Source organism: Schistocerca gregaria, chromosome 3, assembly GCF_023897955.1.
Source record: "Schistocerca gregaria isolate iqSchGreg1 chromosome 3, iqSchGreg1.2, whole genome shotgun sequence".
NCBI classification, from domain to species: domain Eukaryota; kingdom Metazoa; phylum Arthropoda; class Insecta; order Orthoptera; family Acrididae; genus Schistocerca; species Schistocerca gregaria.
In genome coordinates this window covers 485600805-485618008 of record NC_064922.1, presented here as the reverse complement: position 1 = coordinate 485618008, position 17204 = coordinate 485600805, and the positions used below count along the sequence as shown (strand labels likewise).

Below are 17204 nucleotides of genomic sequence, written 5' to 3'. Positions count from 1 at the left end.
AACCGATTTCTCATACACAAACAGCAGTTGACCGGCGTTGCCTTGTGAAACGTTGTTGTGATGCCTCGTGCAAGGAGGAAAAATGCGTACCATCACGTTTCCAACTTTGCTAAAGGTCGGATTGTAGCCTATCGCGATTGCGCTTTATTGTATGGCGACATTGCTGCTCGCGTTGCTCGACATCCAATTGCTGTTAGCAGAATATGGAAGCAGTGGATTCAGGACGGTAATACGAAACGCCGTGCTGGATCCCAACGGCCTTAGTCGAGATGGCAGGCATCGTATCCGCATGGCTGTAACGTACCATGCAGCCACGTCTCGATCCGTGAGTCAGCAGATGGGGACGTTTGCAAGACAACAACCATCTGCACGAACAGTCCGACGACGTTTGCAGCAGCATCGACTATCAGCTCGGAGACCATCGCTGCGGTTACCCTTGACGCTGCATCACAGACAGGAGCTCATGCGATGGTGTACTCAACGGCGAACATGGCTGCACGAATAGCAAAACATCATTTTTGCGGGTGAATCCAGGTTCTGTTTACAGCATCATGATGGTCCCATCCATGTTTGGCGACATCGCGGTGAACGCACATTGGAAGCGTGTATTCGTCATCGCCATACTGGCGTATCACCCGGCGTGATGGTATGGGGTGCCATTGGTTAGACGTCTCGGTCACCTCCAGTTCGCATTGAAGGCACTTAAAACAGTGAACGTTACATTTCAGATGTGTTACGACCCGTGGCTGTACCCTTCATTCGATCCCTGCGAAACCCTACATTTCAGAAGGACAATGCACGACCGCATGTTGCAGGTCCTGTACGGGACTTTCTGGATACAGAAAATGTTCGACTGCTGCCCTGCCCAGCACATTCTTCAGATCTCTCATCAATTGTAAACGTCTGGTCAATGGTGGCCGAGCAACTGGCCTCTCACAATACGCCAGTCACTACTCTTGATGAACTGTGGTATCGTGTTGAAGCTGCATGGGCAGCTGTACCTGTACACGCCGTCCAAGCTCTGTTTGACTCAGTGCCCAGACGTATCAAGGCCGTTATTACGGCCACAGGTGTTGGTTCTGGGTACTGATTTCTCAGGATCTATTTACCCAAATTGCATGAAAATGTAAACACATGTCAGTTGTAGTATAATATAATTCTCCAATGGTTACCCGTTTATCATCTGTATTTCTTCTTGGTGTAGCAATTTTAATGGCCAGTACTGTATTTCCAATGAATCTGGGTGATGGTCCATACAACGAAGTACAAGATTCAGAAACGTGAGAAAAAACGTGACTAAATTATAGATAAAAAGTCTTAAGGTTACTGTTCTTACACCACTTCATCTACATACGGGGGTGAGTCAAATTAAAACCTTAAATATTATTTTAAATATCATTTATTATGCAGAAGTGGTATAAAGCTGTATCACTTTTCAACATAACCTCCCCCACGCTCAATGCAAGTCCTCCAGCGCTTACAAAGTGCATAAATTCCTTTAGAAACAAATTCTTTTGGTAGTCCGCGCAACCACTCATGCACCTCGTGGCGTTCCTCTTCATCGGAATGGAATTTCTTTCCTCCCATTGTTCTTTGAGTGGTCCAAACATATGGAAATCACTTGGGGCAAGGTCTGGTGAGTATGGTGGATGAGGATCATAATCATCATCATCATCATTTAAGACTGATTATGCCTTTCAGCGTTCTGTCTGGAGCATAGCCCCCTTATAAAATTCCTCCATGATCCCCTATTCAGTGCTAACATTGGTGCCTCTTCTGATGTTAAACCTATTACTTCAAAATCATTCTTAACCGAATCCAGGTACCTTCTCCTTGGTCTGCCCCGACTCCTCCTACCCTCTACTGCTGAACCCATGAGTCTCTTGGGTAACCTTGCTTCTCCCATGCGTGTAACATGACCCCACCATCTAAACCTGTTCATCCTGACTGCTACATCTATAGAGTTCATTCCCAGTTTTTCTTTGATTTCCTCATTGTGGACACCCTCCTGCCATTGTTCCCATCTACTAGTACCTGCAATCATCCTAGCTACTTTCATATCCGTAACCTCAACCTTGTTGATAAGGTAACCTGAATCCACCCAGCTTTCGCTCCCATACAACAAAGTTGGTCGAAAGATTGAACGGTGCACAGATAACTTAGTCTTGGTACTGACTTCCTTCTTGCAGAAGAGAGTAGATCGTAGCTGAGCGCTCACTGCATTAGCTTTGCTACACCTCGCTTCCAGTTCTTTCACTATGTTGCCGTCCTGTGAGAATATGCATCCTAAGTACTTGAAACTGCTCACCTGTTCTAACTTTGTTCCTCCTATTTGGCACTCAATCCGTTTATATTTCTTTCCCACTGACATTATTTTCGTTTTGGAGATGCTAATCTTCATACCATAGTCCTTACATTTCTGATCTAGCTCTGAAATATTACTTTGCAAACTTTCAATCGAATCTGCCATCACAACTAAGTCATCCGCATATGCAAGACTGCTTATTTTGTGTTCACATATCTTGATCTCACCCAGCCAGTGTATTGTTTTCAACATATGATCCATAAATAATATGAACAACAGTGGAGACAGGTTGCAGCCTTGTCTTACCCCTGAAACTACTCTGAACCATGAACTCAATTTATCGTCAACTCTAACTGCTGCCTGAATATCCATGTAAAGACCTTTAATTGCTTGCAAAAGTTTGCCTCCTATTCCATAATCTCGTAGAACAGACAATAACTTTCTCCTAGGAACCCAGTCATATGCCTTTTCTAGATCTATAAAGCATAGATACAGTTCCCTGTTTCACTCATAACACTTCTCCATTATTTGCCGTAAGCTAAAGATTTGGTCCTGACAACCTCTAAGAGGCCTAAACCCACACTGCTGAGGAAGAGACTCAAAATGCAGGTATGTGATTGTTGTAACTATTGTACGGGCAGTGTGGGGCCTTGCATTGTCATGTTGCAAAAGGACACTTGCTGACAGCAATCCACGTCGCTTTGATTTGATTGCAGGCAGCAGATAATTTTTTAGGAGATCTGTGTATAATGCACTAGTGACAGTGGTCCCGCTGGCATGTAATACTCCAAAATGACGCCTTTTTTGTCCCAAAAGAGAGTCAGCATGGCTCTGTTCGAAACTTCTTTAGTTTTCATGATGATGAATGTCGTCATTCCTTGCTCGCTCTTTTCGTTTCCGGTTGGTGGAAATGAACCCAGGTTTCGTCCCCAGTAACGATTCTTGCAAGAAAGCCATCACCTTCTCGTTCAAAGCACCGAAGAAGTTCTTCACAAGCACCAACGTGTCGTCCTCTCATTTCAGGAGTCATCTGCCGTGGCACCGATTTTGCACACACTTTGTGAAACTGGAGCACATCATGCACAACGTGGTGTGCTGACCCATGACTAATCTGTAAACATGCTGCAATGTCATTCAGCATCATTCGGCGGTTTTCCTTCACTATGGCTTCAACTGCTGCAATGTTCTGTGGAGTCACAACTCGTTGTGCCTGTCCTGGTCGAGGAGCATCTTCCACTGAAGTCACACCATTTTCGAACTTCCTACTCCATTCATAGACTTGCTGCTATGACAAACGTGCATCACCGTACTGAACCCTCATTCGTCGATGAATTTCAATAGGTTTCACACCTTCACTACGCAAAATCCGAATAACAGCACGCTGTTCATCCCTGATGCAAGTCGCAAGTGGGGCGGCCATCTTTATACTGATAATACGACGGTAAGTGTGCACCTACACTGTGCTGCCACCTACAGGCCATTCTACACACTGTTTGTTGCATGATTACCAACTTACAGGATAACGGCGCGAAATTTCGATTTCTTATTACAAATTTAAGGTTTTCATTTGACTCACCCTCGTACATACTCAGCAAGCCACCGTATGGTGCGTGTCGGAGGATATCCTATACCACAACATGTTTTTCTGTTTCACTTGCCAACAGAGCGAGGGAAAAACCATTATCCATGTTCCTGCGTTCGTGCCCTAATCTTTATCATCTTACCTTCGTGGTCATCACGCGAAATGTACGTTGGCGGTAATAGAATAGTTCTGCAGTCAGCCTTAAGTTTCAGTTCTGTAAATTCCCTCAGTAACGATATCGCGAAGTTTCTCCGTAGTACATGCCTTTTTTTTCGAATCCACCGGTAACAAACCTAGCAGGTCGCCTCTGAATTGCTTCGATGTCTTCCTCCATTCCGATCTAGAGCGGATCTCAAACATTCGAGCTGTACTAAACAAGGGGACACACTAATGTCTTCTATGCTCACTCCTTTTACCTCATCCGTCTAAGTACTCATGAGCCTAGCGAGTAGTAACGTCTGTGAGTTGTGGGTATACGTAAAACTGCCTTTCCAGCCACAACAACGGCTGAGTTTAGTTCTGAGCTTAGCGCCTCGGGCAGTGTTAGTCTCTCGGCAGAATCGTTAGCCAGCTGTCATAAAAAAATGTTTGTACGGGTCGAATACGGGACTTACAGATGATTCGCCTGCGGATGATAAGAAAGCTGGCAGCGCGAAGTGCTTCAACGTTTAATTAACTGCTGATCAGATAGCTCACTTAAAAGCAGTGGTATGTAGTATTGTGTGAAGTGTGATTATAGTGGAGAAAGCTAACAGTAACAATAAGTGACTATTATCGATAGGGAACCTTGTGTGAGACATTTAAATACAGTTTCTCGATTCGTACCACTTCCCGCTTAAGGACACAAGGGAAGGAAGAAATCTATGGTTACAACAACGAGAGTCTAATGGATGGGACGTATAATACGAAAAGAATGAAATTTTAAAAATTAAATTTTATAACATTTTTTCATGAGTATGAAAAAAAAACATTGTGTCAATCAAAGTTAAGCTTTCTTTAAAATAACTAATGAAGAAACTAACAGGATGTTAAGTACAATCTAAAGTGAACTGAAGGGGAAGTGGGAGACATGAAAGGAATTAATGATATCAGCTGCATCGCGAATCGCGGCTTTGTGCGGAATTGGCGCCGCTGAGTAGAATTGGGTGCCGGAGCGGCACTTCCACCTGCGATCTCCTGCTTGGTAGGCTGTTGCGTTAACCACTGCGCCACGCGGAGACAGTGTTCAGCGCAAAGGCGCTCGAACTATCTCGGCACGCTCCCCTTCCAACTCATTTTCCCACCTAGCGCCATCTATCCGCTGCACCCTTCCAGTTCCTCCACACTCTCTAATTTTCAGACTACCGCTGGAGGAAGGACATAAATGTGCGTTTGCACAGATGGTTGCGGATTCATTTTCCGTTAAGGCGAATCAATTATCTGAATGCATAGTGTCTGCTCTTTCGGACAGACTGCTTGTCGGAAAGAACGGACACCACACAGGATCTGCAACTGTAGTATATGTCATGTGATTTGAAGGGGGACGGGGAAGAAAGGAAAGGAAAGAGAGGGAACTAGTTATATCAACTGCATCGGGACTTTGTGTGGAATTAGTGTGCTGGAATGGGACTTGAACCCAGGATCTCCTACATTCATATAATCATATAAACTTCAAGTGCAATTAAGAAACCATCTTTCGAAGTCTAAAGAATTTACAGACACTTGGAACATTTGATATTTTGAAGAATTTTGACCTAATCATTGTCAGAAATATTCAATAAGTTTCATCCCTTCACGCAGTGTTTTCTTCCTCTATCTCCTCATATATTACTGACTTCCATAAAAATGTAGAATGTCAGCTCTACAGCAATTGCAGTTTGGAGAGATTATTAATTTTAACAAGTGATTCGTTCTGTTGGTAGCCAAGTTCAAATGCTTCAAATGGCTCTGAGCACTATGAGACTTAACATCTGAGATCATCAGTTCCCTAGAACTACTTAAACAAACCTAACCTAAGGACATCACACACATCCATGTCCGAAGCAGGAATCGAACCTGCGACCGTAGCGGTCGCACGGTTCCAGACTGAAGTGCCGGCCACACCGGGCGGTAGCCAAGTGTCCTGCTCTTAATCTATTAGTGATGGCGGTTTCCTTCCCCTTTAATGACGGAATTTAAAAACCTTCGCTTACCAGGTATGCGCTATATTTGCATAGCCCAGTATCAAGTTCCTTTTAAATAGTGTCCTTACTACATAACGACGACCATTCTGCTTTTGCCTTAACTATAAGCCAAGTGTCCTGCTCTTAATCTATTAGTGATGGCGGTTTCCTTCCCCTTTAATGACGGAATTTAAAAACCTTCGCTTACCAGGTATGCGCTATGTTTGCATAGCCCAGTATCAAGTTCCTTTTAAATAGTGTCCTTACTACATAACGACGACCATTCTGCTTTTGCCTTAACTATAAGCCGTCGACAGTAATCACAGCGGGGTGAGACCTTATAATTGGTGCTAGGTGTTGCATCTTCTTGGGAAGACAGTTACTGAGTCCATTACCTTTGACGTCAATGTAGTCCGGAATTTCCTCCCGACCGATTTACGGAGATCTTTCGATCTCATTAGATGTCTTAGGAGAGTTTGCAGCTTTTACCGAAGTTGCACTTTCAAGGACAAAAGAGCCCTGATGGTATCTGTACATACCATTATTCTGTCTACTTTAGATCCCTTACATATAATATGGTTTGTAAGCAGTCACAGATCTAGGGTTCGGCCTCGGGAGGGTCACAATTTGTTGCTGCCCCTGCTCCCTCGAAATGTAACTTCCCGTCTCCCTCACTTTCAAGTCCTAAGATCTTAAAAATAATAAAACATATTATTATTATTTTACAGGGTGATTTTTTTCCACTGTGTACGAACTCTAGAGATTGATCGATGAGAGGATACGGAAGGTAAAAGGTCTAATGAACTTACGTCCAGAAATGCATTGTTTCCATCCTAGACAAAATTTATTCAGTCATACATTGTTTGAGAGACTGCAACGTCCAGCTGCAGTTACAGTATGTGTTCAAAATGGTTCCCATGTGCCTCAACGCAAGCGTGTACACGCTGTAGTATGTTCTGCCTCACATGTTCACACTGGCCAGGCTGCATCCGAATAGCGTCAAAGGCAGCATGAATACGCTGGTCCCGTATCTCCACATCTCGAAAGTGCTCTGCATACACAATAATTTCGATACACTCCCATAACCAGAAATCGCACGTGCTGAAGTCCTGTGAACGAGCAGGCCACACAACGGGACTCCGATCCATCGGCCAAGGAAGGCACTATTGAGATGCTTCGGGACGTTAACAGCGAAGCGGCCACATAACCCTTCGAAACATCAATGGCACTTCTTCCAGTAGGAGAGGCAAGAAACGCCGATAATTCCTGTTACACGACGTGGAAGTAAGACTGGTCCTAAAATACGGGTGACAATTATCCCGGCCCATACATTTCTACTGCACCGACGCTTATGATTCTCTGTCACCATACCATGAGGGTTCTGCATACTATTCCACAGATGACTGTTATGAAAGCTGAAGATACGACTCCGCGTAAAGGTGGCCTCATCTGTGAATACGATGGATGACACAAATCCAAGAGTGGTGGTTGCCTGGATAAGAAACCAGTGACAAAATTGCTGCCGATGTGGAAAGTCTGTCGTTAGTAAGCTCTGCACACGCTGAAAGTCATAAGAATAGTAACAACTGTCATGGGGAATGATCCACACGATTGTCTGGCTTACCCTGCACTGGCAGACCGACTGCCTGGTACTGACACGGCAGTCGCCTTCCACAGTGTTAATCGCATTTTCCTCCAAGTCTGGTGTCCGAACATTTCGAATATGTCCTTCATGATTTCCTGCTTCCTGGGACGCCCCTGTGTCAGACAAACGGCGGAACACTGTTGCAAACATTGAGTGTTGTGATTGTTGTCGGCGGGGATAGGTCTCCTGATATAGCATTGCTGTCCGCCGCCCGTTGCGATTTGCCTTTCCGTAAGTAAACACCATGTCGGGAAGCTCTCGATTCGAATACGGAACCATTGTTTACAACCCTATAGGATATTCACTACAAGTAGAGTCAGCAAGAGAAGTGAATGGGACAAAACATTACCAACTACTATGGCAGGAGAGGGTGCTAGGGCATGACGTATGAGAAACGGCACCACCATCTAGGAGGAAATCATGCATACTGCAATTGTGGCTGCATGATAAAGCGCGTATTAGACCACACTCTCTTTGACAAAGTATGATTGAATAAATGATCTCTAGCATAGAAACCATGCATTTCCTGGCAGAAGTTCATTAAACCTCTTTTGTCCCGTATCCTCTCATCGATCAATATCTAAAGTTTGTACACGGTGGGAAAATTAACCATTTATAATATATTTTATATAGTTTAATCAACAAATAAATCGCTGAAAAATATTTGTTCAAAAATTCGAGAAATTCCTGAGCCATGAAAATGTTTTAAGAACTATAACAGCAGCAAATTTACACAGCATCGACAACTTCATAATTTGTACAATATAAAATCTGACAACGCACTGGCCATTTCAATATTTCACTTAGCTCTAAGATTGTGAACACAGGTCTGTAGATTACAGCTTTGCAAGCATATAAATGGTTGAAATTCTGTATCTTTCTGTCACTTCCACCCACGTTTGGGAAATTTAGTCTTTCTGTTAGTTTTCTTTAGTGTAGCATCTTTCTCCCCTCTGTCTTGCGGTTCTTCGGTTTCCGGCAGTTTTCCGGTTCCGAAAAATGGTTCAAATGGCTCTAAGCACTATGGGACTTAACATCTAAAATCATCCGTCCCCTAGACTTAAAACTACTTAAAACTAACTAACTTAAGGACATCACACACATCCATGCCGGAGGCAGGATTCGAACCTGCGATCGTAGCAGCAGCGCTGTTTCGAATTGAAGTGCCTAGAACCGCTCGACCACAACGGCCGACCTTTCCGTTTTCGCTTGTGGACTCACAGTGTGTCAGACTTATTGTTGGCAGTAGGACTGACCAGGCTGCGAAAAGGCGTCTTTCTGCGATTTAATGTTTTCTAAAGCCATTAAGGTTGCAGATAAATGCACATAGCGTAATCTCAAAAACGCTACCGAAAAATATTCGGAGTTTAATGAAGTTTGTAATTTTTTAAATTTGTTAGTATTTTGGAGATTCTTAGTTCAGACGATACAGTATTCTCCGAGAGAGAGCTGGAATTTTCTGGAAATTAATGTAAATGAAAATATAAACGGCTCTAGTAAAATGTTGTTTAGGGTCAAGGGAGTCATGAGCGTAATGACACCCCTCCCCCCCCCCCCCCCCCCTTCCGCCTTGGATCTGTGCCTGCCTGTAAGCCAGCTAATAACGCGGCACGGAGTTTTCTATGGGTAGCAATAGCAACGGCCGTGCATGTATACCTTATCGTAGAAAGCTCTTCTCGAAGAGACACCTAGTGTTTCCGATCCATCTGTAAACACTTTGAGCCAGCCGTTCCAGAAGCAATACACGTGGCGCATTCAAGTTATAACACCTCCGATTTTTTTCTCACAGACATCACACGAAAACTGTGAGCCTTTGCGAAGTAATCTCCATGCAGCTGTATGCATTTTTCGCGACGTTGACGGCATGATTCCATGGCCGCTGCGAACGCTTCTTTAGGAGTCTGGTATGCTAACTGGGTAACAGAAACGATGTCTCATTCATTCTCACAACCGATGAAAAGAAACCCGATCCATACCGCATCACGCGTCAGCATTGCCTGGAAACAAACCACGCAGGCAGCCATGTGCTCACAGTCCTCACTCCCGCCTCTGCTGCTAGAGTTCTGTGTGTTGTACAGTGCTGCCATCTCGGTCACGCATCCACAACAAGTGCACGCTTATTTCAAAACCAATTGCATCTTTCTGTTTCCTGTCGTGAGAAAAAATTGGAGGTGTAACAACTTGAATGTATCCCGTAGTTTAGACTAGTTTGCGACGTTTACCTCGAAGATTCGCCGCCGCCGTAGCCGCGGCTGCTGTAGCGCTCGCCGAACTTGCGACCGCCGAGAGGGGACGCGCGGCCACCTGCCGACGGCCCGCCCCCTTCCCCATCGAAGTAGCCGCCGCGCTCCTCCTGGCGGAACTGCGACGCCAGCCGGTGGTCGCTCTTGGACCGCATCAGACCCGGGCCTGCGGCCGGCGGCTGCAACAGCCCGCCCCCGCCGCCGCCACTGCCCCCCACGCCCGGGGCGGCCATGCTCGGGTAGGGCGACGCGATGGTCAGGTCTCCGTAGTTCGCCACGTGCAGCACCAGCTGGTTCGGGTCCGTCGCCATCGAGAAGCGAACCCTGCGCGTGTAGTCGACGTTCTCGTACTCGAAGTTGCGGATGAACTCGACCGTCTTGAGGAAGATCTCCTTGGCGTCCATGAGCTCGCAGTCGTCCCAGTCGACGTTGTCGTTCATGTGCTTGTCGGCGAGCTCGCAGTTGCTCTGGATGTTGGAGAGCTCCTGCTCCAGGTTGTCCTTGAGGGTGCGCAGGTTGCGCTGCTCCGTGCTCTGGTAGCGCTCGATTTCTGACCGCAGCGACTCGGTTCGGTCCTTCAGCGCCTTCATAAGCCGACGGTAGATCTCATCTATTTCTTCTGTTACCGACGTGCAGTTATTGAGCAGTGTGATCTGATTCTTCTCCACGAGGGATAAGGCGTCTTGTAATCGGTGAATCCCTCTCCGCACCTGCACAAAAATGTGTTGGTTATGTAGTCAAAAGTTTACAAAGGAGTTGTCATAAACTTATAATAGTCACCACTAAAACTGAAGTTACGCAATTAATGTTTGTTTCTTTGCAGGTACTAATGTCCAATGCTCGTACCTTTTGAAATTCCCGTGCCACAGTGCAGCAGCACGCCACTAGAGGTGCAAAAAAAAAAAAAAAAAAAAAAAAAAAAAAAAAAAAAAAAAAAAAAAAAAAAAAAAAAAAAAAAAAAGAATGCCTAAAGGCACAGTCCATCTCCATTTTATCATTGACCACAGCGGAATGAAAAGTTTTTTTGGAGATAGGACAGTAGTTCAAACATATCTAACATTAAAGAGCTAAAAAATCAAATAATCTAGGGGCGAAACATTTGAGAGAACTTAAGCAAAGCTGTGATCAGCCTACGGCGTGTCTGACATTGAAATTTCCTGTAAGGAAGTAGGATGACTCCCCATAAGTCTGGTAAGTGGTCATGGATAATGGAAAGGAAATAGATCATTAAACTGCATTTAATTGTCTTCTCTATGTATGCTAAGCTCATACAATACATAAGTAAATGTAACTATTAAATTTTTGATTCCTCAAAATAGCCACCCGTTGCTTTAATCACAGCGCTGCTTCCTTTAGGCATGCGATGGGTCAATTTTACCAGGGTTTCAGCTGGAATTAGCCTCCATTGTTGCTGCAGGGCCTTCCACAAGTGTGTTCCACTCATGATTCCCCGTTTTCGATTTCTTCCGTCCAATTCATACCATATTGGATCGATTGGGTAGCAATCAGGGACTGAGGAGGCTATTCCATTTTTTTTTTTCAAAATTTTCAGAGCTTCTAGAGACTTCGCAAAGTTCTGACACAACTGGGATGTATGTTTCCGGTTGTTCTCTTACTGCAACACGTACCCTTTCCCAATCCGACGGAAACCAGATGTCTTGGCATGTCGGTGGAGAATGGCATGATAATCCTTTTGGTTTGCTGGTCCATCTACTTTCATGAAATCTCCGACGCTATTACCTCCAAAAGATCTCCATACCGTCACAGAACCCTTTCCACGCTTCACAGTTGGAATTATGCTCTGGGGATGCAAGCGTTCGTCTGACAAACGGCGTGGGCTTCGTATCTGTCTTGGCCACAATAATGCGTTCACTATGCTGTTTGTAGTAGCTTACCCGAATTCCTATTTTCCTAATCATTATTAACCCTACTCCTGGATTACCCCTATTTGATTTTGTGTTTATAACCCTGTAGTCATCTGACCAGAAGTCTTGTTCCTCCTGCCACCGAACTTCACTAATTCCCACTATATCTAACTTTAACCTATCCATTTCCCTTTTTAAATTTTCCATCCTACCTGCCCGATTAAGGGATCTGACATTCCACGCTCCGATCCGTAGAACGCCAGTTTTCTTTCTCCTGATAACGACATCCTCCTGTGTAGTCCCCGCCCGGAGATCCGAATGGGGGACTATTTTACCTCCGGAATATTTTACCCAAGGGGACGCCATCATGATTTAACCATACAGAAAAAGCTGCATGCCCTCGGGAAAAATTACGGCCGCAGTTTCCCCTTGCTTTCAGCCGTTCGCAGTACCAGCACAGCAAGGCCGTTTTGGTTAGTGTTACAAGGCCAGATCAGTCAATCATCCAGACTGTTGCCCCTGTAACTACTGGAAAGGCTGCTGCCCCTCTTCAGGAACCACACGTTTGTCTGGCCTCTCAACAGATACCCCTCCGTTGTGTTTGCACCTACGGTACGGCTATCTGTATCGCTGAGGCACGCAAGCCTCCACACCAACGGCAAGGTCCACGGTTCATGGAGGGGTTCGTAAATGTATAACAGCCTATTCTGCAAATTAAAACATATTAGAGCAGTAAGGGAGAACTGAAATTCTTGAAGCTCTATTTTTTGTTTTTAATTTTCATTCTTTACTCCAACCAGCAGAGACCGGCTGTATGAGTTTCGATCTTTTAAAGAGTAGCGGTTTTTGAGCCTAATGTCTGAGTACACTGGGGGTAGGGCAGACGGAATACCAGTTGGGAATATTTGGGAGGGGAGTTCCAGCATTTGCATATTAATCGAAGGAAATCTCCCGAAAACTTTGGTAGAGGGTGGTGTGTGTGTGTGTGTGTGTGTGTGTGTGTGTGTGTGTGTGTGTGTGTGTGTGGAGGGGGGGGGGGGGGGGGATGGATGTTTAGTCGGATTCCCACTATCATGTGGGCAATTGCTGGGCTTATCCCTAAATCCAACCTCAGAAAATACGATACACGAATAGAGAGCAACTGTACCCTGCTCGCACTGAACTAGCAACTCCCGGAAAATTGTCAAGCATGAGGTACACAGCAATATTTGCAGGGAAAGAATTGTGTCTCACCCATTAGGCACAGTCGTACAAGACAGTGTAAGGCACGGAGATGGGCAGCGTGTTTCATTGAAATTTTGCCTAGGAGAACGTTAAGAAGGATATGATAAGGTCTGTTTTGTAGGGCGCTCAACTGTACGGTTATCAGCTCCCGTACAAAGACCCAATTTTTTCACAGTCCAATTTTTTACAGAGTCCACTGTAACCACAGTCATCATCGAATATGATGATGATTAAATGATGAAGACAACACAAACACCCAGTCCCCGGGCAGATAAAATCCCCAACCTGCTGGGGAATCGAACCCAGGGCGCTGCGTTTCAGAGGTAGCAACTCTAGCTACTAAACCACGAGTTGCGGACTTCTGAGAAGGATGCAAACTTGTTAAACAGCAGAATGATCTCCTACAAATCCGTACAGATACTTGCTTGTGACGATTAAGTATATAGATAATTGCAAGAATTTGGAAGGCAATGCAAGCGGCATTCATCGCACTTCTACAGGTCAGTAGGAATATGGGATTGAATATCCACTTGCAGAAAACAAAATATATGGCTAGTGGGAGAGCACGCAAGGAGAACGTGCCACCCTCAATAACTTTATGCAATTATACTTTCGGAAGAGTTGATTAGCTAAAATATCCAGGATCGATGGTTACCTACACAAATTGTATATCTTAGGAAATGAAATAAAGATTAACAGAAGACTGCAGATCTTATTTTGCATTAAAAAGAATATGTTTCTGAGAATTTTTAACTGGTATCACCAAATTAACTATTTATACAACATTCATAAGATAAGTGCTTACATATGTCTAGAAAACTTGGTCATTAATATGAAAAGACGTTGAAATGCTAGATGACTTTGGGAAAAAGGCACATCAATGAATCGTTGGCCCAGCCTGTGAATAAGGAAAATAGGGGACGAGATACTATCTTGAGTTGCATGCTATATAGAAAGATCCACCTAATAGAATAATAGCGAAATCAGCTGGATTGAGATGCGTGGGGCATATGGCACAGGTGAGTGATTCGGAAGTAGACAGAAGAATATTATATGGAAATCCGTAGAGTCTAAGAGGATGGGGTCGACCAACAACCAAATGATCGATGGAATCATGGAGAACCTGCGGAAATGGGCTGTAGTGGATGAGGAATTGGACTGTTGGAAAAGTTTTGTAGAGACAACGAAGTGTAGGGTCAGAGAAGTGTAAGCGCTTTATTAACGGCACACGGTTCTGTGCGACAGTATTGCTTCTGTTGGGGAGAGTGAGGGTTGGCATTACCTGGTTGTTGATGCGGATGATCTCGCGGCGTAGGATGTCCATGTGGGCGCCCTTGCAGTCGGCACAGACCTTCTTGTCGCAGTGGACGCAGAGCGAACAGTAGGACTTCTCCGAGCAGACGGAGCAGCGCTCCATGATCTGGCCGCTGGTGGGGTCCGGCAGCTCTCCCGTGATCTCGATGTGCAGCTCCAGGAAGCGCTGCAGGGTGACGTTGGTCGGGTAGCCCTGCACGCCCTGGTACGGGATGCGGTGTTCCGCCCGGCATTCCGGACATTTCACCTGCAATCGTACGAGAATGTTCAGTCAGTTTCAAGAAGGGTGCCACCGGACTAAGTCGAAAGAAATTACAACTTACGATACTAGCTTCTCACTATCATTAATCACGCATGCTTCTACATCTCCATCTGGACACGTAATCGGCATTCGTATATCATGTATGCGCAAACGCGAGCTTGGACAGTGTCAACCAAGTTAGAGAATTTCGCTACAGACAAAACTGAAAGCGCTGAAGAACGCCTTCTGACAGACTAAAACAATACTTTACATCAATAGAATTGTAATCGAAACTAGACTGGCGGAAATGGAAGGGTGTTACGTCACATTGCACCAGTATGATGTTTGTCAAACTTTGTGGAGATGTTCGTGACATAGCCGGCATTAATAGCTACTCCATTCGAACATCAACATCAGTTGACAAGGGAACAAATACACTTTTCAGTACTGAGACTGTTACGCACCTGTTGTCAAACTTGTGACATATTTACTACAACATGTTTCATGACTACATTATCTCCTTATCACGTGTTTTACATTCTTGTATTCGTTGTGGCACTGAAGCAAACAGCCTCTTATTTTCAAACTGAGAAATTTCTTGCTATTTCTGAAACATATCCTTCCTCAGTTGACGAAGAGTACTAGATGGGGGCTGGTACGAAGTATGCGACTTTCCTTCCCAGACATGTTGTATTGTTGATAAATTAGGGGAGTGGGCAGGCCAGTCAAGCATCCGGACAGTTTTTAAGGCGTTTGTAGCGCGAACTAGCATTATCTTGCTGAAATCTGTCATTAGACAGATGAAGGTCATGAAGGTTATGAAAACAGAATTTACCATTCTTGCCACATACTGGCAACCACCCAGCCTTCCTTCAACGATTCTCGGATCAGTCGTTTTGTCGTATCCAATAGCGTCCCACAGCATAATTGCAGAAATTGGAGAGGCACGGGTCTCGAGAAGCATTGGTCCCTGTGACCTCTTACTAGACTTTCACGATCTATCTCTCACATACAAATGCAAGACTCATCGCTGATTACCACAGAATGCCTCTCATTGCCCCAGCTGCCTCTGGCTCTACTCAATGTAAATCTGCGGCATGGTTTCATTGGGTAAAGACGCAACTAGAAACTTCATCCAAGCTGACACTCTGCTCCCCGATTTCAGCTTTATCACCTGTCTCTTCACCAGAATCAGTCGAACAATCCTACTATCTTTTCGTGGGTTAGCCCTCCTCAAAGGAATCGGTGCTTCTCTTCTTGCCACATATCGTCACCATTGATTTATTCTCCATTCTTTGTACAATTGGCAATGTCTGTAATTTGTTGGTGCAATGCTTGCGTGTCCCTTATACCAATGATTCTAACTTTCTCAAATCCAAAAATGGCGATAAGCTACATGTGTACGTCTTTTAATATGCTACATTGTGGTCTCTACCTGAAAAGTTCCAGTAACGTTCGACACACCCAATAGTCATCATGTAGCCAAACCAGTCTTCATCCACAGGAATGATACGGTCGCAGGTTCGAATCCTGCCTCGGGCATGGATCTGTGTGATGACCTTAGGTTAGTTATGCTTAAGTAGTTCTAAGTTCTAGGGGACTGATGAGTTCAGATGTTAAGTTCCATAGTGCTCAGAGCCATTTGAACCATTTTTTGCAGGAATGAGAAGATAAGCATGCACAACTATGAAATTTTAATCAACGTATAGGACAGACTTGGGAATACGGAAGTATTAGCTTAGTAGCGTTCCCTCATCGTGTTCGTAGTGTAACACTTTCCTCATCAGTGTCTATTATCAATTGTGGAAGAGGTATCTGGGCAGAAAATGGGTGCTGAACATGTTACACCTGTCGTGTATGAAAATTAAAAAAAAAAAAAAAAAAAAACCGTAGTAATCCACTAAAGTCATGCAAACTATTGAATAATCACTTTTTGTCAATAGTCGACGTGTCAAACCAGAAATTTATTGTACAGATTATTATATAGAATTCCGTGGAGCTCGTGGTCCGAGATAATTATACCACTTGAATCTACAGGAAACAAGAAACAATGAAACTGAATCAATTGCTAAGGCTCTAGGAAGTAAATACTTCCTTAGAAATGATGAAAAATGAAAAAGGCTTATGAAAAATAGTTCATCTTGTATTGGTTCGGAAACCAGTTTACATAAAAGGATAAAGAGTTACTCAAGACAATTAAAGGCCAGTTTCTATGCTACCGGAGTTTTTAACAGTTTTTAGAACGCAGTGTGTATGAGAGCAATGGCACAATTCAGAACACCTAATTTGTTGTCAGACTCGCATCTTCAGCTGCACGGAACACGTACCCACAGAAAATACCGTTTATTCTTTTGAGTCTGAGGAAGTAGCTGGGAAAATGATAGGTTGAGAAGATAATTGTGTTCTTTGATTGTGTGGTCCATTCAACACTTTTGCATATGTTGGAACATTATGGCATTATGGGACTAGGTAAAAATCTCAGCCAATCCTCACTTCATAGTTCGAAATCAGAATGCAGAAGGTTTTTCTCTAAGGTTCACAAACATGGAAGGAATTTGAATCTGAATGAGCTTATGTAAAGTGTTAGGGGGGGAGGGGGGAGGTACCACGCAGGTTGCTGTTCTGGGTCCACTACTTTTCTTAG

General features: G+C 44.4%; 1 protein-coding gene across 4 annotated transcripts in view; it reads right to left on the bottom strand.

The window, feature by feature from the left end:
• Positions 1-17204, bottom strand: part of LOC126353951 (protein lingerer) — a 271329-nt gene that overhangs the window by 33539 nt on the left and 220586 nt on the right. For all 4 annotated transcript variants that reach the window (XM_050003247.1, XM_050003249.1, XM_050003246.1 and 1 more), the window contains 2 exons: positions 14288-14566; positions 9896-10626 (listed from right to left, as the gene is read on the bottom strand). In XM_050003247.1, the coding sequence (XP_049859204.1) occupies positions 9896-10626; positions 14288-14566 (1010 nt within the window). The remainder of the gene's footprint in view (positions 1-9895; positions 10627-14287; positions 14567-17204) is intronic.